At 37.5% G+C, this 25,763-nt stretch overlaps 1 protein-coding gene and 1 long non-coding RNA gene across 3 annotated transcripts; one reads left to right on the top strand and one right to left on the bottom strand.

Moving 5' to 3' along the window:
- LOC309477860 (uncharacterized protein) lies at nt 1–25,323 on the top strand. Of its 2 annotated transcripts, XM_082141332.1 has the most exons (4): nt 1–1,107; nt 13,623–13,889; nt 18,134–19,054; nt 25,303–25,323. In XM_082141332.1, exons 2-3 carry the CDS (start codon nt 13,832–13,834, stop codon nt 19,030–19,032), a joined length of 957 nt encoding a protein of 318 aa, XP_081997458.1. In that variant the 5' UTR covers nt 1–1,107; nt 13,623–13,831; the 3' UTR covers nt 19,033–19,054; nt 25,303–25,323. The 2 variants fall into 2 exon arrangements, with proteins under 2 accessions (XP_081997458.1, XP_081997457.1); XM_082141331.1 differs by lacking the exon at nt 25,303–25,323 and having other exon boundaries at nt 18,134–20,033.
- LOC309478175 lies at nt 2,075–4,720 on the bottom strand. Its single transcript, XR_014198844.1, has 6 exons — nt 4,633–4,720; nt 4,208–4,261; nt 3,942–4,010; nt 3,782–3,841; nt 3,601–3,698; nt 2,075–3,409 (listed from the first exon to the last, which is right to left on the bottom strand). It is a non-coding gene; the product is annotated as an uncharacterized lncRNA (long non-coding RNA).
- Nucleotides 25,324–25,763: the final 440 nt, after the last annotated feature.

Here is a 25,763-nt window from a genome sequence, read left to right as displayed (position 1 = left end):
TCAAAATCGAATTTTTCGTTTTTTAAACTAAATAAAAAAACGAATAAACGAGCTTGTTTTCATTTCTCGTTATTCCATTCGGACCCATTTCAGTGTAAAAGTCATTTGTGTCATGAAATAAGCATAAACGAGAAAACGGCCCCTTTATTGGTTTTTTCGTAAAAAAAAAAAAAAAAAAAAAAAAGAGATTTCGGCTTGATTTTTCACTTTTTAGTTCACAGGCAAAAAACGAATAAATTACTTCAAAAAAAAAAAAAAAAGTCAAAAAAAAAAAATCTACGAATCTACCGCGGCGCACAGACAAGAGTAGCCTACAGGCGGAGCAGGTCGTCTCCATGGTGACAAACACTCATTCTCGATGATTCGATGTTCTCACGCTGCCTAAGACACATGCATCTAACATGGCGTTGTCCAAGCCAAACCGCAAAGTTGACAGAGAAAATCGTAAGTTTCAGAGTGAATGGACGGAGAAGTACTTATTTACTGTGCCAACTACGGCAAGCAAGCGAGGGACCGATAGACCTGTGTGTTTACTGTGCAACGAATCAGTGGCTGTGGCCAAAGAATATAATGTGAAGAGACATTTTACTGCAAAACATTCGTCTTTTTCTGCGCAATACCAAGAGGGCTCAGTGGAGAGACAACGTAAAATAGACAGACTGGTAACTTCTTTTGAGCAAAGTCAGCGTGCAATTGGCGGGTTTTGTACCAAACAAGAGAGAGCTTTCATTGCCTCTCTACGAGTGGCGTGGATACTCACGAGAAAAAAGAGGCCCTTCACCGAGTCAGAGACTATTAAAGACTGCATGCTGGCGGTTGTTGACGAAATGATTGTTGACCAAAAAATGAAAGACCACGTGTCCTCATCTATTAAAAAAGTACCACTGTCAGACACCTCAGCTCTTCGTCGAGTGGATCTACTAGCAAAGGATGTATTTGATAAACTACTGGAAAACATCCAAAAAACGGAGCTGATGTCCATTGCTATTGACAAATCGACAGATACAACTGATGTGGCCCAGATGTGCGTTTATGTGAGATTTTACGATGGAGTTCGCTTTCGTGAGGAGCTTCTGGGACTCATTCCACTGGAGGGACATACGACAGGTGAGGTGCTGTTTCAAAATGTTGTTGCGTTTTTCAGTGAGCATAAACTGGATTTACAAAAGGTTTGCTTGCTAATAACTGATGGAGCACCAGCTATGCTCGGAAGAGTGCAAGGACTAGCAGCCAGACTGTCAGCTGTGGCACCTCAAATGCAGTTTTTACACTGCATTATTCACGAGTCTGTATTGTGCGCGAAGCTCAGCGGTGAATTAAAAAACACTATGGACAAGGTCACAAGCATTGTCAACTTCATCCGCTCAACTTCAACCCTTCAGCATCGTCTTTTCCGTCTGTTGCTTGATGAGACTTCTGCTGAGCACGCTGACTTACTGGCTCATTGCGATGTCAGGTGGCTCAGTAAAGGAAAAGTGTTGGATCGTTTTTGTGATCTCCGCAGTGAGATTATTTCTTTCCTTCGCACATGTAAACACAAACGAGCGGCTCATTTCTTGGAGCACATGCTTGATGAACAGTTCATGACACAAGTTAATTTCCTCTGTGACATTTTTGGACACTTAAACTCACTAAATTCAGAGTTACAGGGGCGAGAGAAATGTATTGCGGATTTGGTTGAGAGATTGTGTGCTTTCAAAACAAAGCTGAATGTATTTGTGTCTGACCTAACAACAAACAAGTTGATGCACTTTACACACCTTCGTACATTTTTGAGCAGTACACCAGGGGCACAAGTCATGCCAACTATGATTGAATTCATGACAAAGCTGACTGAAAACTTCAGTGACAGATTTCAGGGCTTTAGTCTCCCAATGGAGGTTATGCAGTTTACTCGCGATCCATTCTCAATAAACCATGACTCAAACTTCATTGCAAAAGTTAAAGAGCTCATGTCTAACATTGATGAGAGTGCTCTTCAGCTAGAAATGATTAATATCCAGTCTTCACTTGCTTTGAAACTGCACTTGCAGTCTGAAGGTCCAATCAACTTTTGGTGTAACCATATTACACTGTTAGACTTTTCAAGGGTTTTTTACAGTAACTTACTGGCAACACTGTTGCCAGTAAGTTACTGTAATTAAGAGTTACAGTACCAAACCATATTTCAGTTTTGTGTAATACAGTGCATTACTGTAAAAACGAAGCTAATCAGTACAGTGCATTACTGTAAAAACGAAGCTAATCAGTACACTACTGTAATTATTTTTATTTGTACTAAATATAAATTAGATTTGATAATTTTGATATATGATTAATTTTATTTTTATCCTACATAAGTACTACTTTCATACAAACCAATTAGACAAAGTTATCACAAAATACCATTTTTTTATTTAAAACATTTCATATATATCACAAAATTAACATGCCAATGCTGGAAATGATGTGTGAAATTTTTACACATTAATGGGTGAGTTTAGGGATAATGTTTTTTGTGTTAATTTTAACTCATTCATTGTGTTAATGATTTTAACAAAGTAAATATGTCAGAGAGGTTAACACAAAGATGTGTAAACGTGTTAAATTAACACATTATGTGCTGTCCTTCACTGCAAACATTTTTGAAAACATACATAAAACCATAAACAAAACATTAGCATTTGACTAAATCAGGGTTCACCAATCTCGGTCCTGGAGGGCCGCTGTCCTGCAGAGTTTAGCTCCAACCAGCTCCAACACACCTGTTTGAAAGTTTCTAGTATGCCTAATGAGACCTTGATTAGCTGGTTCAGGTGTGTTTAATTGGAGTTGGAGCTAAACTCTGCAGGACAGCGGCCCTCCAGGACCGAGATTGGTGAACCCTGGACTAAATGAATGTAGTCATTGGTTGTTTAGCTTATACAAGTATTATAATGAAATATCAACCATTACATTCATAAAACTGCAGAATATAAATACATTTTTAAGCATTCAAAAAGGAAATGTCCAACACAGGACAAAACACAGTTCTTTTCACAATACATGACACATAACCCCACCTTCAAAATAATTTCACTTATTTCCAAAAATTTGTTGGATTCATGTACACTGGAGGCCAAAATAAGTATTTAAGTGTCTTAATGTTTTTGAAAGAAGTCTCTTTGATGCTCAAGAAACATTTCTTATTATTATCAATGTCTGACTGTCTACTCCATCTTTTCTACAGCATAGGAGTAAAAGTCATCATCAAAATAATCTTTAAAAAGCCAACACAATGTTTTTGTCCACCTTTGTGAATAAATGAACTTCTCCAAAGATTGGTTCCTGTTCAGAACTTGATTGACAACATCAGAATGTTCCCTGGTCTGCATGCGTGCCCACAAACACAAATGTACTCAGTCCTTCAGAGGAGATCCCGGTTCCAACACTATATGAGAGAGAGAGAGAGAAAGAGAGAGAGAGTATTAGTGTCACATTATTTTTAACCTCCTTTTTTTGTTAATTTTTATTATTATTTTCACAAAAACTTAAGAATATATATTTGTAAACAGCTTTTGTCAATAAATAGCATACAAAAGAACTAAATAAAATTATGCCAGATTAAATTTTAATACTTACAAATCCTAAATTCTGTCCAAAAATGCTGAGATCCATAGAAAGAACGACTGAAATCGATGATTTTAGCCCATTTCAGCTTGTCTGCAGTGAAGGAGTACCTGTTTGAGACAAATACACAGTAAGAAACATGCAAGAAATCACTGTGTGATGATCGTTCTCCTTCCTACAGTAGTTAACCCACCTGCGTGCTGATGTTAGGACCTTCCTAGTCAGGTGGGACTGCAATGGTAGAGTCTTCTGGCTAATAAAATATCAAAATAATGCAAAAATATAAACTTAAGTTGTTTAGAATGCTAGATTTTGTATGAATGAATTAGTGAGAGTTTTACTGCAGTGCTTACCTGGATACATTTAATCTGGTGAGACTGAACAAAGACAATGGTCCATCTTCTGATTGGTTCATTTGCTGTCTAATAAAGTTAGACATAAGGCAAAGGTCACTTATTTGATATAAAGTTAGCCAATTTTATAGAGATTTTATAAGATATTGTAAGATATTGTAAGCTACTTAGTCTGCACCAGTGGCTCAAAAGCAATTTTCACATAGCGTATTGCTAATCATTTCAGCAAATTTATCTCAAAATATATCACAAATGGGCTGGCCTACCTCTGGAATCTTGCTGGAAGTCACTGGCGCGAATTGGCGCTTTGTTGCAGTTGCCTTTAAACACAAAAATGGAAGTAAATATTAAATTCCATTAAAAAAAAAAGTATAATATGGTATAGTTTGCAAACTAATGCTAAAACTATAAAGGTTCTCATCAGTAGGCCAACATTAGGCTATAAACAGAATTTCACATTAGTTTATTCAAATTTATTGTTAATGTAAACGCGTTGCTCGTTGGCATATTTTAACTAGACAATTCAATAATCTAACAAAGTGTGTAAAATGAAACGTTAGCTCAGTTTACCATGGTAAAGTTCGTTACCGCCATGCTGACGACGAGTAACGTTAGGCTAACGTTAACGTTATAACATAGGTTAAACTGGGCACAATCCTGACAACACACACAGAATGTTTTGTTTTTTTACCTTGCTTGCTGATCTCTCTCTCTCGGTGAAGTGAATTCCGTCTCTTCCCCGGGCCAGACACGAACGTCGCGATCCAACAAAAGACAGACCCCATTACCTAGACTGGATGCTCTGACGCGACACGACAAATCCCAGACAGTCAGTGTAGTGCATAGACTGTAAAAAATAGGTGTAGTGATGCGCCGCGGCCGTTATATTTCTGACGTAGTCCGATACGAGTCCAAGCGCTCGCGCTATTTCTGACAAGGGATAAACAGGTTTGCATTTAAAGGTCCGGTCGCTTCAATGTGTCCAATATAGACAGCCTCTGGCTATTATAGCGTTGTAGACACGCGGTGTAAGGCAAAAATTAGGAAATAAAAAGCACGATGGAATGGTGCCAGCCAGAGAGGCAGTTACGTCAAATACAGTAGTATACAGCAAATTTAAAAAATACAGTAAGTCTCTGTATGTGGTGTTAGACGTCACAGAAAATTCCCATGATGCAATGGGAATCACAGTTATTTACTGTAAAGAGAAATAGCAGTATAATACTGGGGGATTTAAAGTAAATAACTGTAGAAATTACAGAAAAGTCTAACAGTGTAGCCAGGCTAAATACCCCACAATTAACTGAGGTCTACGGTATCGCCGGCGATACCAGCTCGCTTTTTTTTTATTAGTGTAAAAGAAACTCATAAATACTCTGTTGACTTTGATTTTCCATAGGAGTTTCATACATCAATCGATTCTGTTAAATGTGTATTATTTTTGTGTATACTCACAATAAAAACGAAGTGTTGTGCTTTTTGCCAAATAAAGAAAAATAAACACGAAGCGAGTTCTGCCTTCTCTCTGCCAGTGAAGTCCATTCTGAAACGCGTCCGAAAATTAACAATAACTCAGCGAATACTCAGTCAAACAGACATACAGACACACAGGCATGAAGCTTGAATTCTCTTCTTTTAAATGAAGTAATTTATATAAAAAGCTAATATTCTCATCTTGTGAAATCTGTATTAAAAGAGAGCGATTCCAGTCGAGCTCATCTCATCTCATTACGTTATAATCGGCCCCGCCTACGGAGAGCGCGCGCTATTCAAACGCAAATGGCTGAGGCAATCCTGTGAACGCCCCCATCAGCTCGAGAAAACACACAAGTTTATTTAGATCATTACTTGTTTACACCGTCTTGCAGCGCTGTGAGGAATAATACTAATGGAAAATGTCCCTCAGAAGTGCGGGTATATCGAGGAGCGAGCTGAGGAATACTGTAAGTTTTTTCCTTCTCACATGAATTTCTTCACGTGGGTTTCTGTTTATGAATGAATAAACGGCAGAGATGCGCGCTGTTTACCACAGCTGGCAAAGACAGTTTAAATTTAAATCGCGTGTGTGAATGAATGATGATGTTTTAGCAAACTGCATTGCTATACTGAGATAAGTAAACATCGACTGAATGTTGAAATAAAATGTAGGCTATTTGTATAAGCAACGTATTAAACTGCAAATTAACAATATGCCCTAATATTTCATGAAAACAACGTTACAGTCAGACGAAATATGAAAGACAACATTTTGTTGACTAGATTTGGGTACAGTTTTTACTGTAGAATATACTGCCACATCAAATAAGCTTTTGTTTAGCAATTTCTATATATAAAATACTATTTTTGTCAAAAATAAAGTCATCAACTAAGATGTTAGCTGTTCCAATGTTGGTTATATTCAAACTAATGAATACATAGATAAAATGTAGGCCTATAGGCCTATAATCATTTTTTTTTACAAAGAAAGAGTACACTTGAAATATTGTTGAAATTGTAATTATTGTTGTAATTGTAACCGTTTTAATAAAATAGCAAAACATATTTACAAGATAGATGTAAGCAAAATCTTAAATGGTCAATATAAGTCTTCTTCTAAATATATCTTTTGTCCTTGCATTGTGGCTCAGTCAGTGTCACACCTGAGTGAATGGCTCATCATTATGCAGAGTGGGTGTATTCTAAGGTGTAAACCACTCCTCGTTCACGCCCCCTCGCATATTGGCTTTCCAAGCAAAACCTGTTTTACATCAATTTAAATCAATGTATGGTTTTATGTGAACGATAAAGCAAGACTATTTTCACATAATTTTGAAGAAAAAACTATAGGCGACGACATCCATTAGTCAAAAGTCTTATTGCCACATATTTAGTATGTGTTTTGTGGCCTTATTTCAAAAACTTTAATTTTTAGTTTTTTCGATAACCACGCATAAACATTATTCTCTCAAAAATGAAAACATGTACATACATGTGGCTCACATATTATTGTAGTCCTGTTTGTGCTATATAGAGTGAATTTACACCTTTGCCATTAATATGTTTATAAGCAACTGAAAAAAGCACAAATGTCAGAGCATGTCAGAACACCCCCAGGGCCCAAAACAACGCTCAGACTCCAGAGGGTTAAGAAAGTGTCTGTGCTGATACTGACAATGTTTGGATCCACCTACACATGCGAGTCTAGCTTTTCTCATATGAATGCAATCAAAACAAAGGCACGTTGCTGCCTGAGCAATGAGAAGTTATCCCAGTGCCTGAGAATTGCACTTACCACATATGAGCCAGATTATGTTAAAATGGCAAAAGCAAATCGTTGTCACTTCTCCCACTGAGTCACATACTCTCACTGATAAATAAGGTAAACTAAATGAGAAAAAGAGTATGTTTTTTCATCAAGAGTATGTTTACAGCATATAGTTAGCAGATTTGTACTTACTGTACACTTGAAATGTTTTTTCTAGTTTTAAAATGTGTACTCACTGTCTGAAAGAATATACTTCAGGGATATTTGAATGTTGTTATTTCCCCAAATAAAATGTTATACTTGAAACTGCAGTTGCAGTTTTGCACTTATGACAGCTTTATTTTGATTATTTGATTTTTATATATATAGCTATAAGCTATTACTTATGTTTACTGTTTTAAGGGTAAAAGCTGTGTATATGTCTCAGTATTTGCAGTTTTGCACTTTGTTGTAGGCCTAATCAATACAAGTTGAATGTGTTGAAATAATAAAGGAAACCAAAAGAATAATGTACCTTATTTTATCTCATATATGTGACCCTGGATCACAAAACCAGTCCTAAGTCGCATGGGTATATTTGTGGCAATAGCCAACAAAACATTGTATGGGTCAAAATTATCGATTTTTCTTTTATGCCAAAAATCATCAGAATATTAAGTAAAGATCATGATCCATGAAGATATTTTGTACATTTCCCACCTTAAATGTATAAAAAAAATATTTTTGTGAGTGGATGCAGCACAATCGCCTATAGAAATGGACAACTTTAAAGGCGATTTTCTCAATATTTCGATTTCTCTGCACCCTCAGTTTCCAGATTTTCAAATAGTTGTATCTTGGCCAAATATTGTCATATCCTAACAAACCTAATACCAATGGAAAGATTATGTATGCAGCTTTCAGATGATGTATAAATCTCAATAAAAAAAAAAAAATTACACATAAGACTGATTTTGTGGTCCAGGGTCACATATTATGTACCTTAGTATATAGGCTAGTATATTTTAATTTCCTTTAGCTGATATCAATTTGTCCGTCCGGCCCTCACAAATTTTTGAATTTCCTAGTTTGGCCCCCCTGCAAATGTATTTGAATAGCCCTGGTCTATGGTTTTGACACGGGATGGTGATTGCAAATACTGTAATGCCAATCGGCTGAGGGTGGGTACCGATGATGGTGAAATACATTTTTTACTGAAACTGTAATCATATCCGCGACCCGCGAGAATGAGACAGATGATTGACAGGACGATAGAGAAGGCAATTAAAGGTGCAAGGTAACTTCTGTTAACAAATAAATAAATAAATAAATAAGTGTTTAATATAAGTGACTTTGTCTTTGTTATATTGTTTTTGTTGTTTTTAATCAAATAATTGTGAACCACAAACTGAGCCTTCGTTTTAAAGGGCAATTTCCAAATATATTTGATTTATTTGTTATAATATGGGTATTTTATAATACAGCATAAATAAATAAATAAAAAAAACACATGTAATATGTATGACTATAGGCTAAACACCCCAGTTTTTTTGGGGTTTTTTTGTGTGAACTTTTATCCCCAACCATATTTCTTCATGGGCTCCACTCCAGGGGTCACGCTCAGCACCCCTACTTCCCATGATAGGCCTACTACTAACTGTAATTAACAGTATGCTGACAGTTTATATGTAAAATCTTTGGTATATGTAATCTATATGTAATATCTAAAAACACAGTTTGATGGAAATAAACTTTTCTTAAAGCATGTTGTAGCCTACATCACCACAACTTTATTGGCAGATCACCTTCTATCTGTGTTGTATACTGTAATAGACAATTGTCCTGCAAAATAATGAGTTTTTTGTTAGAAAAACATTGCGAGCAAATGTCGAATTGTTGTTTGAAATATAAATCAACAACGTAAGAGGCTTTAGGCTTTTAAAAAAAAAAAAAAAAAAAAAATTCTCATTTATGCTTATTTCATGACACAAATGACTTTTACACTGAAGTGCCTTCCGGTTACACTGAAATGCCTTCCGTTTGCACTGAAAAGTTCACTCACATATACATATATACACAACTAAAGCACACATCCACGTTTTATTTTGTATGTATGCGCGAGTGTTTTATGGATGTGTATGCGCGCTTCGAGTTTATATGTATGTGCGAGTGTTTATAGGTGTATATGCATGGAAGTTTATATGTATGTGGCGAGTGTTTATAGGTGTATATGCATGGAAGTTTATATGTATGTGGCGAGTGTTTATAGGTGTATATGCATGGAAGTTTATATGTATGTGCGAGTGTTTTATGGATGTGTATGCGCACTTCGAGTTTATATGTATGCGCGAGTGTTTATAGGTGTATATGCATGGAAGTTTATATGTATGTGCGAGTGTTTATAGGTGTATATGCATGGAAGTTTATATGTATGTGGCGAGTGTTTATAGGTGTATATGCATGGAAGTTTATATGTATGTGCGAGTGTTTTATGGATGTGTATGCGCACTTCAAGTTTATATGTATGTGCGAGTGTTTATAGGTGTATATGCATGGAAGTTTATATGTACGTGCGAGTGTTTATAGGTGTATGCGTGCGTCAAGTTTATATGTATATGCAAGTTATTCACAAGTGTATATGCATTCATTACTAACATAATATGTATTGGTATGGATTTCATATTAGTGTGCACGTGTATTTCATATATGTATTTTGAACATCCAATAGTATACATGTATATGCACGTGTGTTATGTATGTATTGATAAGCGAAGTTTGATTTAAATCCTACGTGGCGCCTCATAGCATGTAGTGGAGGAGGCAGATGACAGTGACTCTTTGAGAATACACATCAGGATGCTGCAACATGTGTATCCAGTGAGGATTCGATGAAGTCTTCGAAGTGGATTGTTCCTCTTGTGGCTAATGGGACCATAGTGCCTTTTAAATTAGGTACGGGTGCAAAAGTTAATTTAATTAACATCAGAGATGTGAAAGCATTGAAAGAAAAACCTCTAAATAAAAAACGTACAGTTCCCCTCAAAGCCTATAATGCACAACCAATTGAAACGCAAGGAGTATGTAGATTAAATATATGAATATGAAAAGTTTGATGTTTTTTGTAGTTCCCAATGGCCATGAATCTCTTCTAGGAGATAAAGCTTGTGAAGACCTTCATTTGGTTAAAAGAGTGTATCAAGACAAAGGGAAACCGTCGTCTTACAGATTGTCTGTGACAATGTAACTGACATTGTCAAACAATTTCCAGATGTTTTGAAGGTCAATGCACATTGCCATTTACCTATATAATACAACTGAAAGATGATGCTACACCAGTCATACATGCTCCTCGGCGGGTCCCTGCACCTCTGCGCAAGCCCTTGAAGCAGGAATTGGATCGCATGACCCAATCAGGAGTCATACAACAGATTCAACAACCTACCGATTGGGTAAACTCCATAACCTGTGTGAAGAAGCCTAATGGTGACTTAAGAGTGTGCTTAGACCCTAAAGACCTCAATGATAGCATCAAAAGAGAACATTACCCACCCGTGAAGAGATCATTAGTGAAAAGTCGGGTGCTACGTTTTTTAGTAAATTAGATGCATCTCAAGGGTCCTGGCAGATCCGATTGGATTCTGAGAGTAGCAAGTTTTGTACATTTAATACTCCCTTTGGAAGATATTGTTTTCTTCTACTTTAATTTTGGAATCAAATCAGCTCCTGAGATTTGTCATCGAGCCATGGAAACCTTTATTGAAGGTCTAGAGGGTGTTTGTGTATATATCGATGATATTGTGGTGTGGGGTTCACCCTTCAACAACATAATCAGCGACTAGTAAAAGTGATGGAAAGAGTTTGAGCACATGATTTAAAGCTCAATCAGAAAAAGTGTAAATTTGGAGTCACAGAGATAAAACTTTTAGGTGACAAGCTAAATGTGTGGAGTCACACCCAGCAAAAGTGCAAGCCCTCCTTGTTATGCCTCCACCTAGTGACAAGAAGCTAATTCTGCGGGTCTTGGGAATGGTGAATTTTCTTGGAAAATTTCTGCCTAATCTGTCAGCCAAAACCACCCATATGAGAAAGTTGTTACAAAATGATCAAGAGTTTGTGTGGGCTTCAGTACATGATCAAGAATAGAAGAGGTTAAAGGAGATTCTTACTACTGAACCTGTCATTGTTTTTTCTTACTACTGAACCTGTCCCCTGTCCTTGTCATTCCAGTGTCAATGTGCCAAGACATGCTTCGTCGAATTCATGAGGGGCATCGTGGTATTGAAAAATTTGGGGATTATTAGGATTATTTGGTGGTTATAGATTATTATTCCAATTATCCTGAAGTTGAACAGCTCCGTCATACAACATCGAATGACATGATTCAACGCATGAAATGCATTTTTGCAAGGCATGGAATTCCTCATATTGTGCAAAGTGACAGTGGTCCTCAGTATAATAGTCGCAAAATTCAGGCTGTTTGCAGAACAGTATGGCTTTAAGCATACTACATCAAGCCCCCTTTATCCAAAGACAAATGGTTAAGCAGAAAAGGGGGTACAAATTGTAAAACGACTTTTGAAAAAAGCCGCGGCAAGCAATTCTGATGAAAATCTGTCTCTACTGAGTTACCGTTCTTCTCCACTCAGTTGTGGATTATCTCCTGGTGAGTTGTTGATGAATCGTACAATGTTGCTTTGTGGTAGGCTACTCTTTATTTTTAAAAGTTGTATAATCATTTTCAGATCTGTGTATACAAAGTTTTTATATTTTAATGATCTACCTACTTTATAGTGATGTTATCATAAAGTAAAACTATATTTAGATTCATTTGGACATATTATGCAACTGTATTTATCTGTAGTGATTGATGAAGATGTCAGAGTGTCAGTATTGTTTTGTGTTATTGATGTTTTATGTCATATTGTGAGAAATTACAGTATTCTCTTTCAGTAGAGCTGTTTTATAGGCTTTTATCATGTATCCTGACTCAAATAAGGCCATCCTTAAACATATTCTTGTTTGCCGTAACCCGACCGACCCTGTCAATTTAGTACCGACCCAATTATTATTATTTTTTTTCCTTTTAGTCCGACCGACTTGCCGGTTGTAAACTTTCGTTAAGACCGACCGATTTTTTTTTAACTCTTAAAACAACTAATACAAATGCAATAAAATAATATTAGTTATTAAGTATTGTGAATATAAATTGCCTAGACCTACATACAAACATAAGCTACGTTATTTCTTTTAAATAAAAACCCGTGGCGCGTCATCTATGATTATGTTTACACCATTGGTTAACCGACGCATCACACTACAAGCCTGCAAGCTAAGTTCGCTTCGTTTCATTCACTGTCAATGGTTCGCGCTTGGTAATGGTGGCTGCGGCTTTACTCTAAAGATTATTTCATTTTTATATGTTGTTGAATATGGTTTATTAAAAAATAAACATGCGAGAGCGTGTTATAGGCTATATATGACGACGCTACTGCAACACACTCGCCGCAGATGAGAAGCTGCATCAACGTGCAAACTATCGCAAATCAAAGTGAAAGTAAGTCGCAGATGCTTAACACACAATCATCTTCATTAAATGTAAAGAAACGAAATGATCTTACCAGGGCTGTTTCCGCTTTCTCTTATTGCGGGCTTTGATTCAGAAATTTTAGCTAATGTACAAAAAAATAATGTATCTCTTTGCTTTCGGTGACGTGCACTCCATTAAATCTGCATATAGCGGGAATTGAAGATCGGATTTATATCAGCAAAAAAACAACAACACACACATTTATGTAACCAGGTGTAAATGGAATCGTTTTGATAAATCAGATTGGAATCCGATCAGAGAAAACGCATGAAGTGGCCTGGTGTAAACAGCCCCTAGACATAGGTGAAAAATGACCCGACCCCGATTATTTATTTTTTTTAATAAAAAATATATACTTTTTTATATAATTTTTTTTTTATATTTAAAAAAATATAGACCTACCTACCGTCCCTTTTTTTCTTTTTTTTTGCTGTTACTGCAAACCAAAATATTTTTAAGGATGGCCTAATGTGTTTCTAACAGCAAACACTCAGAATAAAGCAAGATGATCTGCTGATGATCCTGAATGGCTTGTTGAATGAGTGTTGATAGTCTGAGGCTCATCAATATTAACAGATCTGCTGAAAACACTCTTTATTTCATGACAATAGTTTCTGTTTTCACCTCATTTATTATGTTGATGTCTTCAGATCTCCTGTAAATTGACACTTGAAGCTGACAGCTTTGTCAGCAGACTGAGGGTAGGCTATTTGTTGGTTACTATGTACATTTATTCTTTAGTCTTTATGCGGTGAACTGTTTTTCTTACCATTATTTATATTTGGAATAATTTAATTACATTATTTATATTCTGTTACCAGTAAGTATAAAACAAACTCGGCAACTGATATATGTTTTTTATTTTGGGCAGATCAGCTCCTCCCACTAAGATTTACCATAATTGAAGCTCCTCCCACACCAATTACATCAACAGTGAAGCTCCTCCCACTGGAGTGATTCTCCCAATTGCCCAATAAATGCTGGAATATTCCCATCAGCTACAAGTGAAGACGAGCATCAGAGCATCAGGAAGAACTGAAATCTGCAAAGACTGAGTTTATTAAAGAGGACAGTGAGAACATGAGTGATCCAGAACCCTGCAGAATGAAACACACTGAAGATCCTGAAGAACAAAGAGGTTGGTGTTTATTCTTCATTCATTCATGATGCTGAAGAACATTCAAGTTAGAAACATTCAAGCACTTTATCACTTTTAGATAAACAGTTAAACTATGAAATGGGTATAAAAGTTTCATTTTTGGTTTTCAAAATCAGGTCAAATATAATTTTAGCTTTTCATTTAATTTATATCTGGTTCACAAATTTTTCAAAATCAACTAAGTAACAGGGCTGAGTAACACATGTAGGAAACAGATCATTCTCAAAAATAGTTCACTTAAAACTAGTTAAAGCCGCGGTCAGTCTAGACTTTCAGTATATGACATTTATAGACACTGTCGTGATATGTCACTCTGTAGTGTATTTTTTTACAAAGATAATTCAATGTATAAAAAAAGTATACAACCCAAACCCAAAAGTTAGAACGTTTTTTAAATTTGAATAAAAAGTAAACTAAAAGACTTTCAAATCACATGAGTCAATATTAAGGGTGTCACGATTCTCCAAATCCTCGATTCGATTACATTTTCGATTCTTAACTCACGGTTCGATTCGATTCTCGATTTAAATACTTTTTTTTTTTTGAAAGCACAAGCTATGCCATTTTTAGACTTTTATGCAATATAATAATATCTGACCTTTGTTCGCAATGTACCACACACTACATTGTCAAATTTAAAATGTTTATTAACAGCATAATGGAACAATAACTTCTATCTTCAGTCAATTGGAAACTTAAACAATATAACCTAGTCCCGGGGCTCCCTGGACTCCTCAGAGCAGTCACAGGCGAATAGCACGGCGTTTTAAATTGGGTTCCCACAGCGTTTGCAACGCAGTACGAGAGAACGTTTTCGTAAGGGAATGTACTTGGTTACTTGCGTAACCTCGGTTCCCTTAGAGATAAGGGAACGAGTACTGCGTTGCCTTGCCGTGCTATTTCGCTCATATCAGGTACTTCGCTTCAGTCGATTTAAACCTAAAGTCCTTTGGCGAGTTTTCTCTGAATTTATACACTTCAGCCGCGTCCAAATTGGTGCGCTCGAGGTTGGCAGGGCGCCAAGAGCTCCTACTCGCCATAGGTTCGTGCAGTTGCCGCAGCACAGCCAATCAGCTCGCTCAGACGAGCTATGATGCTCTCGCTGTGCAGCTGCAATGCGTTTTAAAATAAAGGCTTCAATATTCTCGAGAAAAGGAATTTTACCTATTACAGGCAAGCCGAGCTGACGTGACATATGGGGCGTGGCAGCATCGACGATTCCATTTTTTGATTCGATAATCGAGATTGAGCATTAATTTCGATCGATTTCGATTTAAAATCGAAATCGTGACACCCTTAGTCAATATGTTATTCACAATAGAACATAGATAACATAACATGTTTAAACTGAGAAATTTTAAACATTTTCTGAGAGGGTCTGCTTATAATTTCACCAACAGTAATTCTGGATTGCCTCCACCAAACAAGTAAATAGGAAATAAGCAAATCAGAACACTGTGCGCCAAAACAGCTGTTCTCTAAAGATCTGGACTGCAGGCACCCGGACTCTTCTACGATGAAGCCATGTTGTTGTAATACCTGCAGTGTGTGGTTTGCCCTGTCCTGCTAAATAACACAAGCCCTTCCCAGAAATAGACGTCATCTGGAGGAGGGGAGCATATGTTGCTCTATAACTATACCTTTCAGCATTCATAGAGCCTTCCAAAACATGCAAGCTGCCCTTACCATAATTATGCCCTTATGCACCCCATACCATCAGAGATGCTGGATTTTGAACTGAACGCTGAAAACACGCTGGAAGGTCTTCCTCCTCTTTAGCCCGGAGGACACGGAGTCTGTGATTTCCAACAAAAATTTGGACTCGTCTGACCATAGAACACTCTTTGAAGTTTTCCTCTTTGAAATAGTACATTTTAAATGAGCCTTGGCCCACAGGACACAACAGCACTTCTGGACCATGTTTACATATGGCTTCCTTTTTGCATGATAGAGCTGTAGTTGGCATCTGCAGATGGCACGGCGGATGGTGTTTACCGACAGTGGTTTCTGAAGTATTCCTGGGCCCATTTAGTAATGTCATTGACACAATCATGCCGATGAGTGATGCAGTGTCATCTGAGGGCCCGAATGCATCCAATAAAGGTCTTCAGCCTCGTCCCTTACGCACAGAGATTTCTCCAGTTTCTCTGAATCTTTTGATGATGTTAAGCAGGGCCGGCCCGCGGCATAGGCGGAATAGGCAAATGCTAGGGGCGCCACTCATCCATAGGGGCGCCAAAATGAGTGAACGAGTAATTTTTTTTTGATTTATTTTTTTTATTTTTATTTTTTACTAATACTATTTTAAAACCATTAATTTGAAATACTACCAAATAAAGCAAAAAACTTAATCGTCAATCTTCCCCCACCCAGCGAGTGCATGAAGTGCGTCAGAAACAGAGCGCGCCGCGCGCGCGATCAGTTGTTGGTAATTTTTTCTGTAGCGTCGCCTCTCGCTGCATCCAGTGTAGACAGCATTGCTTCGCTTTACACAACCACCCCTGTAGAAACGGGTCTGGCAGCTCGCGCCAGGTCTAGACACGGTGAAAGTTATCTGATTGTGACGGATGGCCGATTTTACATGATATAAATTAGCATTATAGTCTGCAATAGATACAGTGCCAAAAAGAAGAGAAGAGGATAAAAGGGGCTAAAGACAGAGGTAAAGTGATGGAATGAATGAACAGTTTATCTAATTGCATAGTAGTAAGATACTATAATTTAATGGCAGTTATTTTTACCTCAAACTTTATGCTAACACAGTTATACAGTGTGACAGAGTGTGATTTTGTAATAATCATGTCAGTTTTTTTAGATGCATTTAGGCCTACTATCACTTTTTTAATTAATGTTTTACTCTTTGTGCAGTTTTGGGGGGATATATGGCCTTTTTTCTTTCAATGTTTTATGTAAAATACACATTAAAGAAAACATTTCTCAGTTTCATTCATGGTGAAAACATGAAATGTGCCATAATTTAGTGGAAGATTGCTACCATCAACTGGAAAACAAACACTTTTGCTTGTGCTCCATGAATAGTTTGTGCATGAATGACATTTGGACGATGACATCACTGTTTTATCCAGAGTGCTATATATAAATTAACTAAATGAATAACTTATTTACAACAAAAATAAACCATCACTGAACTTACTTAAGCTCAGCTGGGCTATGACACTATTTTCTTCTAGATCTGCTGTACAGGAGAAGCAAACTTTTTTTGCGTTATTTTCCTGTTATCACTGTAAAGCTGCCTTGAAATAATCTGTATTATAAAAAGCACTATATAAATAAAGGTAATTTGACTTGAATGCTAGATGTTATATATATATATATAGGCTAAATAATCATGAACACAATGACGGGGTGAAATGGGCTGTGATGCATGGGGCACCAGGTAAAATCTTGCCTAGGGCAGCAAATTGGTCAGGGCCGGCCCTGATGTTAAGCACTGTAGATGATTTACAAAGCCTTTGCAATTTGATGTTGAGGAACATTGTTTTTAAAGTATTCCACAATCTTTTAACGCACTCTTTCACAGATTGTAGAGCCTCTGTCCATCTTTACTCTGTCTCTCGAAGACATCCCTTTTATAGCTAATCATGTTACTGACCTGATATCAATTAACTTCATTAGTTGCTAGATGTTCTCCCAGCTGAATCTTTTCAAAATGTCTTGCTTTTTCAGCCATTTGTTGCCCCTGTCCCAACTTTTTTTGAGACCTGTAGCAGGCATCAAATTTGAAATGAGCTCATAAAAGTGGATAAAAGTGTAAACATTTTCAGTTTAAACATTTGATTTGTTATCTATGTTCTATTGTGAATAAAATATTGGACCATGTGATTTGAAATTCTTTAAGTCTTCATTTTATTCAAATTTAAAAAAACGTCCCAACTTTTCAGGAATTCGGGTTGTAATAAATCCAAAATATAATAATATACAATCTGCTCCACCGGACTGCAAAAAGTGTGTGTTCTTGTAATTCAACTAAGAGGCCACTGTGTGACGTTTTTGTGGCAAACAGAGCGGGAATTGAATTCGCCAAACCCGAACTGAAACACAGGGAAATTCGCTTTATTTAACTTAATTTTTTTTTTTTTTTTTTTTTTTTTTTTTAAACTGCAAAGTGGTAATATTTTAGTTGTCTACTTTAATGTCCTTTCACTTCATTTTTTTTCTCTTGTATGATTTTGATGAATAATAATATTTTTCTTTGATTTCAGACCTAATGGAAGAGAGCAAGGGGAGTGAAGAACTGACTGAAGTGAAGGAGGAGAGTGAAGAACTGAGTGAAGTGAAGGAGGAGAGTGAAGAACTGAGTGAAGTGAAGGAGGAGAGTGAAGAACTGAGTGAAGTGGAGGAGGAACATCATGTCAAACCTGGAGAAAAACCTTTGAGTCGCTCAAAGACTAAACAGACATTTTTAAAGAAAAGAAGAGCCAATAAATCTTCCACCTGCACTCAGTGTGGAAAAAGTTACACAACCAAACAGTGTCTTCATATTCACATGAGGATTCACACCGGAGAGAAGCCGTTCACATGTGATCAGTGCGGGACGAGCTTCACACAAAAAACACTTCTTAATACACACATGATGATCCACACTGGAGAAAAGCTGCACACGTGTTATCAGTGCGGGAAGAGTTTTGCAAATTCATCAAACCTTAATGTTCACATGAGGATCCACACCGGAGAGAAGCCGTTCACATGTGATCAATGCGGCAAATCATTTCGTAGGGCATCAGTCCTGAAGACACACCTGGCAGTTCATATGAAGGAGAAGCCGCATTCATGTTCTGTGTGTGGAAAGAGTTTTTCACTGCTGCTATATTTATATAGACATGAGAAAATTCATACTGGTGTGAGAGAGTACATGTGCTTTGAGTGTGAGAAGACTTTTACTACAGCGCAATGTTTAAAACTGCACCAGAGGATCCACACTGGAGAAAAACCTTACAAGTGTTCACACTGTGACAAGAGATTTTGTGATTCATCATACCTGAAAACCCATGAGAGGATCCACACTGGAGAAAAACCTTACAAGTGTTCACACTGTGACAAGAGATTCAGTCAGTCAGCTAATCTGAAAACCAGTGTTGGGGAAGCTACTCTGAAACTGTAGTTTGACAAGCTACAAGCTACTCGTAAGTTAAAGTAGTTAAACTACAGTCAAGCTACCCTTTTGGAAAAGTAGTTAGCTACACTACAAGTTACTATCAAAAAGTAGCTAGCTACATTGAAACTACTTTTGATTTTTTTGAACAACGTATATTATAAATAACTGAATAAGTGTCTGAGGAATGTTTTAAGTAAAATATTTAGTGTTTAAAACAATGCAATACAATTATGATTTCAAAGAGTATTATTTTATTACACACAACACTCAAATATCTCAGACTGTTTGTCAAAAGTGCAAAATTGCAACAAATACAACATTGCAAGAACATACATCCAACGTAAATTGCATGTAGAACATTTTCTCAAAAATACCGATTGTGAGATGGTTGAATTTTGGCAAGAAAATACATTGAACAACCGCTCACATGTGGCACTGGCAGGGAAAGAACTATCTGGTGTAGTTGCAGTAGACAGTCTCTTTGAGAGACATGAACTTGGACAAATAAGGCCATGGGTAATTAACGTTAGTTGTTTCTCCATCTCCATCCTCCAAATCTGCCGCCACGTCTTGCTCCATCATGGATAATATGGGTGTGTCAACCCACTTGACTTCTGTACCAGGGGCGGCTGGCCAATAGAGGGCGCTAGGGCGCCGCCCCCCCCCCATGAGTCAGACCACAGTTTATGAGCCACACTCATTAAATAAGTAAATACATACATAAATCATACATACAAATTGTCAGTATTTGTGTGTTTGAGATATTAAATACATCCAGTATATGTGAAAAATATGATAGAAATTCAAAATATCTGCTTTTTCTACACATCCCCCACGTCTCATCAGCTCTGGGGCGCTGGGAGAAAGCGCCCCAGGAAGGCGGGTCTGTGAAGCAGCTTAGCCAATTGCTGATTTAAGATATACATGTTTGACATAAACTGTAGCCAATCAGCGAGCTCAAATCTAGTCAGCTATGGGCGCTTCTGTTTAGCGCCCCAAGCTGCGCGTGCCCGAGCCGAGGCGCGCACATCAGACAGCGTCTATCGGCCTGGCTAGCTGGATGCAGTCATGCTAATGCCTTGTTTTGCTTTCCGTGATTACTTTTTAAAACAACAGCGACAGATCCAGCATGGACATTTACCGGAGTGAGGGACCTGTCTGAGAAAGTAACTAAACTGTTTGAGTTAAATTTCAGATGCAAATGGAAAGTTTGTGCAGGTAAGAATGCCTCAGTCTTGTAATATGGCATTAAATAATTAGCCTACTGACGTTTTGACAGAGCACTGGTATCATGCAGTTTGTGTTAAATTGTGTTTGGGTGGTTAATACTAATAATTATTTGTAATACTATTATTATTATTTTTCGGTTTAAAAAGATATGTAAAGGCAGTGGTTCTCAAACTGGGTTTGTGGTGGTTCTCAAACCGTGAGGTGACAGAAGGGGGTGCGGGAACAAAATGCTGAATTTTGCCGTTCCTTTAATACTACCTCATCTTAAAATACGATTTAAACTGATTTAAACTCTCAGGTTAAATGCTGTAAATACATGAAATCCGATCAAATTACCTCAACTATCTTTTGCGGTCAAAACTGTCTGCGTTTAAGCAGCGTGTATAGGCTATATGACAGGTCTTGAGCAGATTGCTGCCTCAGCAAATCGCGCTATACTGCCGTTCTCTACAATGTTTGTAAAAGTAGGGATTTAGCACTTACTAGCATGAAGAACAAATATAGACACAGGCTGTGCATGGAGATCGATATAAAGAATCAAACTCTCTTCGATACAAAGACATACCCTGTGCGAGTTCCTGTGTTTAATGTTGATCACATTATATGAAGATCCACACGATTGCAAATGTCACATTGATTTTATACAACAGTTCAGCAAACGAAATATTAATATTAAGTGATGTTCATTTTCAACACAGTTGTCAGTATTTTTACAATAAAATAATAGCTCCAAGTAACGAAAGCCACAGCAGAACTGCAGCACACAGAGGTGTTTGTGAACGAATCTGCGGCTTTGAACGAATCTTTAGAGTCAATGATTCAATGATTAATTCACAAATACAGCCACTTGCTTCATTTCTGAATGATTCAATGACTCACCACCTACTGGCGTTTTTAATTTAATATTTAAAAGCATCATTTCGTTTTTACCATCATTGCATATTTATCTATTTAACTTTTTTTTTTTTTTAAGCATTATTTATGTTATAAAGGTATTTGTAAAGGCAAAAATGCAGTTGAAAAAATCTATTTAAGGGGGCAAATATTGTCCCTTACTGAAAAAGGTGTGACTGAAGAATGGGTACGCAGAAGGATATTAAAGCCTCTTGGGGTACAACTCTAAAAAGTTTGAGAACCACTGGGACTGGGTTAAGGAATAGAACAAAATAAACATCAAAGCACAATACACATACCAAGGGCAGAAAGTAGGCCTAATAGCCTATTCCCATGGTTTGAATATGACACAGCCCCACCTAAGATATTTTTCACCAGCCGCCACTGTTCTGTATGTCAGTGAACCGTTACCCGCAAGATGCGTGATTAAACAACAGGTGGCGGTAATGGCAAAAAATTTGTTTGTAATCTAACAAGAAGAAGAATATCCTTGCATCGCGCTGATTCGCGCAGGCTCGACAAAACGCAATGTAGCTTTTGCTCGCGCTACACCGCTACTTGCTGCAAAAAGTAGTTAGCTACTGGAAAAGCTACACTGTTTAAAAAGCAACTGAGCTACTGCCAAGCTACTGAAAAATCTAGTTAAGTTAGTAGCGTCGCTATTTGTAGTTAACTACTCCCCAACACTGCTGAAAACACATGAGATGATCCACAGCAGAGAGAAGCTGCACACGTAGGACTGGGCAATAAAACGATAACGACAATTATCGCTATATAATTTTTCTTGATAGAAGATCAAGAGTTCGATAAATGTTCGATAATGTTTATGCGCCAAAAGCGGAACAAAACTCATTTGAACCACGTGGGACACGGACCATTTATCCGCTCGCCTCAAAGTCCAAACGGCAGTGCAGCGCGAGCTCACTATAGCAGATGCGTTTACTCTGATTGGTCACGAGATCCAGTGAGAAGCGCTTGAATCCAGCGAAGAACACAAATGTCTCAGTGATTTAAACCAGTTTAAAGGCAGATGAAACAGTGCTGACAAACAGGAGAAACACTGTGCGCAACGATACAGTCAGAAGGCTTTTCCGTCTACAAAATCCCATCATTTACCATGAATTTACTGTAACGTTAGCCTAGTAATATTAACTGCACCATGAAATGTGGGATATAAATATTGAATTGTATTATATTATTAATGTAGACAATGTATTAACCCTCTGAGGTCGGAAAACGCGCCCCCGCGTTTTGCTGGATTTTCTTCACATTGTAGTACAATAAACTTAAATTACTCCGTCATTTATGGTTATACAGAAAAAAGAAATATAAAAAAAGAATCTGTGATATTTCTACTTTTGTATGTGTCCACTTACAATCAAATCAAAACATTGTGCTTTTGTAAAATAAAGAAAATAAACAGGGTGTGCGTTCTGCCTCTCCGTCGCGGTGAACTTTTTTTTCTTGAGCACGTCTATAAACTGAAACAAAACTCAGCGAATCCTTATCACACATTTATGAGCCATACACCTTTATACACATTTAAGTGTGTACTTTTAAAGGACTAATGAAATATAATTACAGTATTTTAATAATGTATTTAGGCTTCTGTTTTTAATACAAATACCATAGAAACCATGAAGTTACATTTTGCCATGATAGTGAGGTGCCGTAGGCTATCCCTGTTTTTATCTGTGGTTATCATGATCTAAATGCATGACACTGGATGACCAATGGTTAATTTTAATGAAACTCAAACAGTCAAAATATTACATTTTACCAAATAAAAATACCAAAAAATGTTTAACAGATATTACTGTTTTTGTTAACGAACATATATTCAACATAGTAAATCTGCATCCTAACTCAAGTTAAGGCATACAACAAAAAATAATTTGGTTCCGGTTTCCGACCGACCCTGTCAATTTATGTGCGACCCAAATTTATTTTATGAGCTTGGGGAAGAAATAATACAAATTAAATAAATACACAAATAAAAAACTTTGAGGCGAACTATAATTTACATTTTTGTACAGCACCGTTTTTGTATGGCACTCTTGCGATGCAAGATGCCTGTTGTCCTCCAGCAATGCTAACAAACGAGGCAGCTACACGGTCGTTCACACATCATTGTCGTCGCTTACAAAGGCACTGGTAACTTTTGGTGTGTTCTGAATAGTTGCCAGTAGGTGGCGAGAACGAATATGCACAGTAAATAATGTATAATGTGTAGAAGGAGAGTAAGAGTTGGAATCACCAAGCGGGTAATCCATCGACCGGAAGTTGAAGCCGGCCACGTGCCGCCATCTTGTAGCAGAACTTCACTTGCGTTAGCATTCCATTGACTCCCATTCATTTTGGCATCACTTTGACCACGAATAACTGTACATCTGAGGCGTTTAAAGACTCTATTTGTCCATTATTTATTTCTAAAGAAACACGACAATGTATAAAGGGCTCCATTACCTTCTATGTTACATTATGGCCCTGTAGAAACAGTTTTTGTAAAAATAGGCTAACGATTGCGTCATAACCACTCGACTCTCTGTCGCACAGTAGAGAAATTACCGTACAGACAGGAGGAGAAGCTCGCAGGCAATCGGGGGGACGTCAAGGGAGAAGCCCATAGATACAAATACTATACAAAATAATTAATCAGAATACTTCCTGCTCATTCAAATGTTTAATTTAGTTTTTCCACTGCAATAGTATATAAACTGATAAAGTTTGGTAGACTGGTGACTGATGATTATTGAGTCTCCAGTAAGAGTCTCCTTTTTCCTGCCAGACCTGTTTTCTCTGTTGTGTTTTAAATGAGTCAGATCACTGAGATTCACCTTTCGGAGCCCAGACGTTGAATCGTTAGGTTGATTGACTTTCACCTTTTGTCTTTAATGGCTCTGGGATGGCTCTCGGAATATTGGAGTTCCTGGCCAGTATCAGCATGTGAATAGTTATGCTGATTCAATTGGGTAGTGCTCTCAGAGTAGGGTGTGTCCCACTTCATTTGCATGCTTTATTCAGAGTTTCCGCCTCCATGTAATCCCTCCCCCTTGGAATGTATATAACCACAATGTATAATGTTTTAGTTAGACTTGGTGACTGCAGCTACCGACAGCTCGTGTTTTCAATAAAGACTCTTGCTGAAGAAACAACCAAGTCTCCTGGTCTTTCAATTCTGAGTTTCCAACAACGCCAAAGAACTCTTTGCTCAGGCTCGCCGTCTCTGCAAGATTAACATTGGCAGTTTGCACGCACAGCTACTAGAAGATTTACATCTGTCAGACAGGTTGCTCACGTCATCAAGCTTAGTTTGAGTCGGTTTGAGTCTGCGCGTCAGGAACTGAAGTGCTAAAAAAATCGCTAAAAATGGGCTTCACATGTCTCAGTTGAGTTCCAATGAGATGGCTCTGTCCAGTTCTTTTACTGTCTATGGGAATCACCTATGTGAATTACCCAAGTAATATACAGTAGCCTAACTTTAGCCCAGTCCTTAACGTATCAACATAATATCATTCTTTATTTTACAATGATGGACATGTGTAATGTGTCGATTATTTGCCCATGCAACACTAGCATGTTAACCAAAATTGTGAGATTGGGTTTAAAATCATTTGAAAACGTCCTTCAAGAAGTCAAACAGTGCTCTTGTACATTCGTATCAGCTGCCGGCAAAGTTGTCAGAGCTGACAAATGGACGGACATAGCCAGCAATGTGGTGTCGACCCCCACTCACCAGCTTGGTTCGGTTGTCAGTGGTGTCATGTCTTTTTTCAGTTCAGGTATTTAGCACTGAAGTGCGCCCCAGAGCCAGAATCTCTGCCCTCCACGGCTCAAAGTACCCCGACCGTCTCCGCATTCGAGATGCTGTTTCGTGCACAGCAACTTACTCATTTGCCCCCGCCGAAAGATGTACAGACCAAAAAAGACGAGCTGAACAATGACATTCTGGGGAACCTGCAGACCCGGGGAGTGGGCTTTTCTCTTTCAGGGAGCACAAACCAAGGCTCATTTTTGCTGACTGTAAGTTGATTATAATATTTGAATTATGGTATTATGACATTTGTCAAAGAGTTCCACTTTTCTACTTTAGCCACAGGCTTTCGTAAGATATTTTTCATCTCATAATATTTTTTTTCTTTGTATTTTCAGACACTAACAAATTGCCTTTGGTACATCACAAACCAGCAGACTGTGATACATGATGCGTCTCACCATGACAGAGATGTGATTCCTATTCCATCATGCTGGAGCTTTGAAGGATACAATAAACTCAACTCAACTCAACTCCACACTTCACACAACTCAAACTTTCAACCACAAGTGGAACCAAAGTGCTGTACAGAAGGTACAAAAGAGAAAATAAAAACAAAGACATAAAAGCAATGCAAACATATGACATACACAACTTAAAGGTGCAATGTGTGATATTTCTGAGGATCTATTGACAGAAATGCAATATAAGATCCATAACTATGTTTTCAGTTGTGTATAAAGACCTTACTTAATGAACCGTTATGTTTTTATCACCTTAGAATGAGTCATTTATATCTACATAACACCGGCCACCCCCTTCTATGAAGGTCGACATATCGTGACGTCATGTTTCTACC

Source organism: Leuciscus leuciscus (genome assembly GCF_965113295.1).
Source record: "Leuciscus leuciscus genome assembly, chromosome: 1".
Taxonomy (NCBI): Eukaryota; Metazoa; Chordata; class Actinopteri; order Cypriniformes; family Leuciscidae; genus Leuciscus; species Leuciscus leuciscus.
This window is presented reverse-complemented; position numbering and strand designations above follow the sequence as displayed.

Excerpts from the sequence above, each read along its gene's own strand:
- LOC309477860 (XM_082141332.1), top strand. The coding sequence starts at position 13,832 with ATGAGTGATCCAGAACCCTGCAGAATGAAACACACTGAAGATCCTGAA. Across the intron at positions 13,890-18,133 it reads AGATCCTGAAGAACAAAGAG|ACCTAATGGAAGAGAGCAAG; the intron begins GTTGGTGTTTAT and ends CTTTGATTTCAG.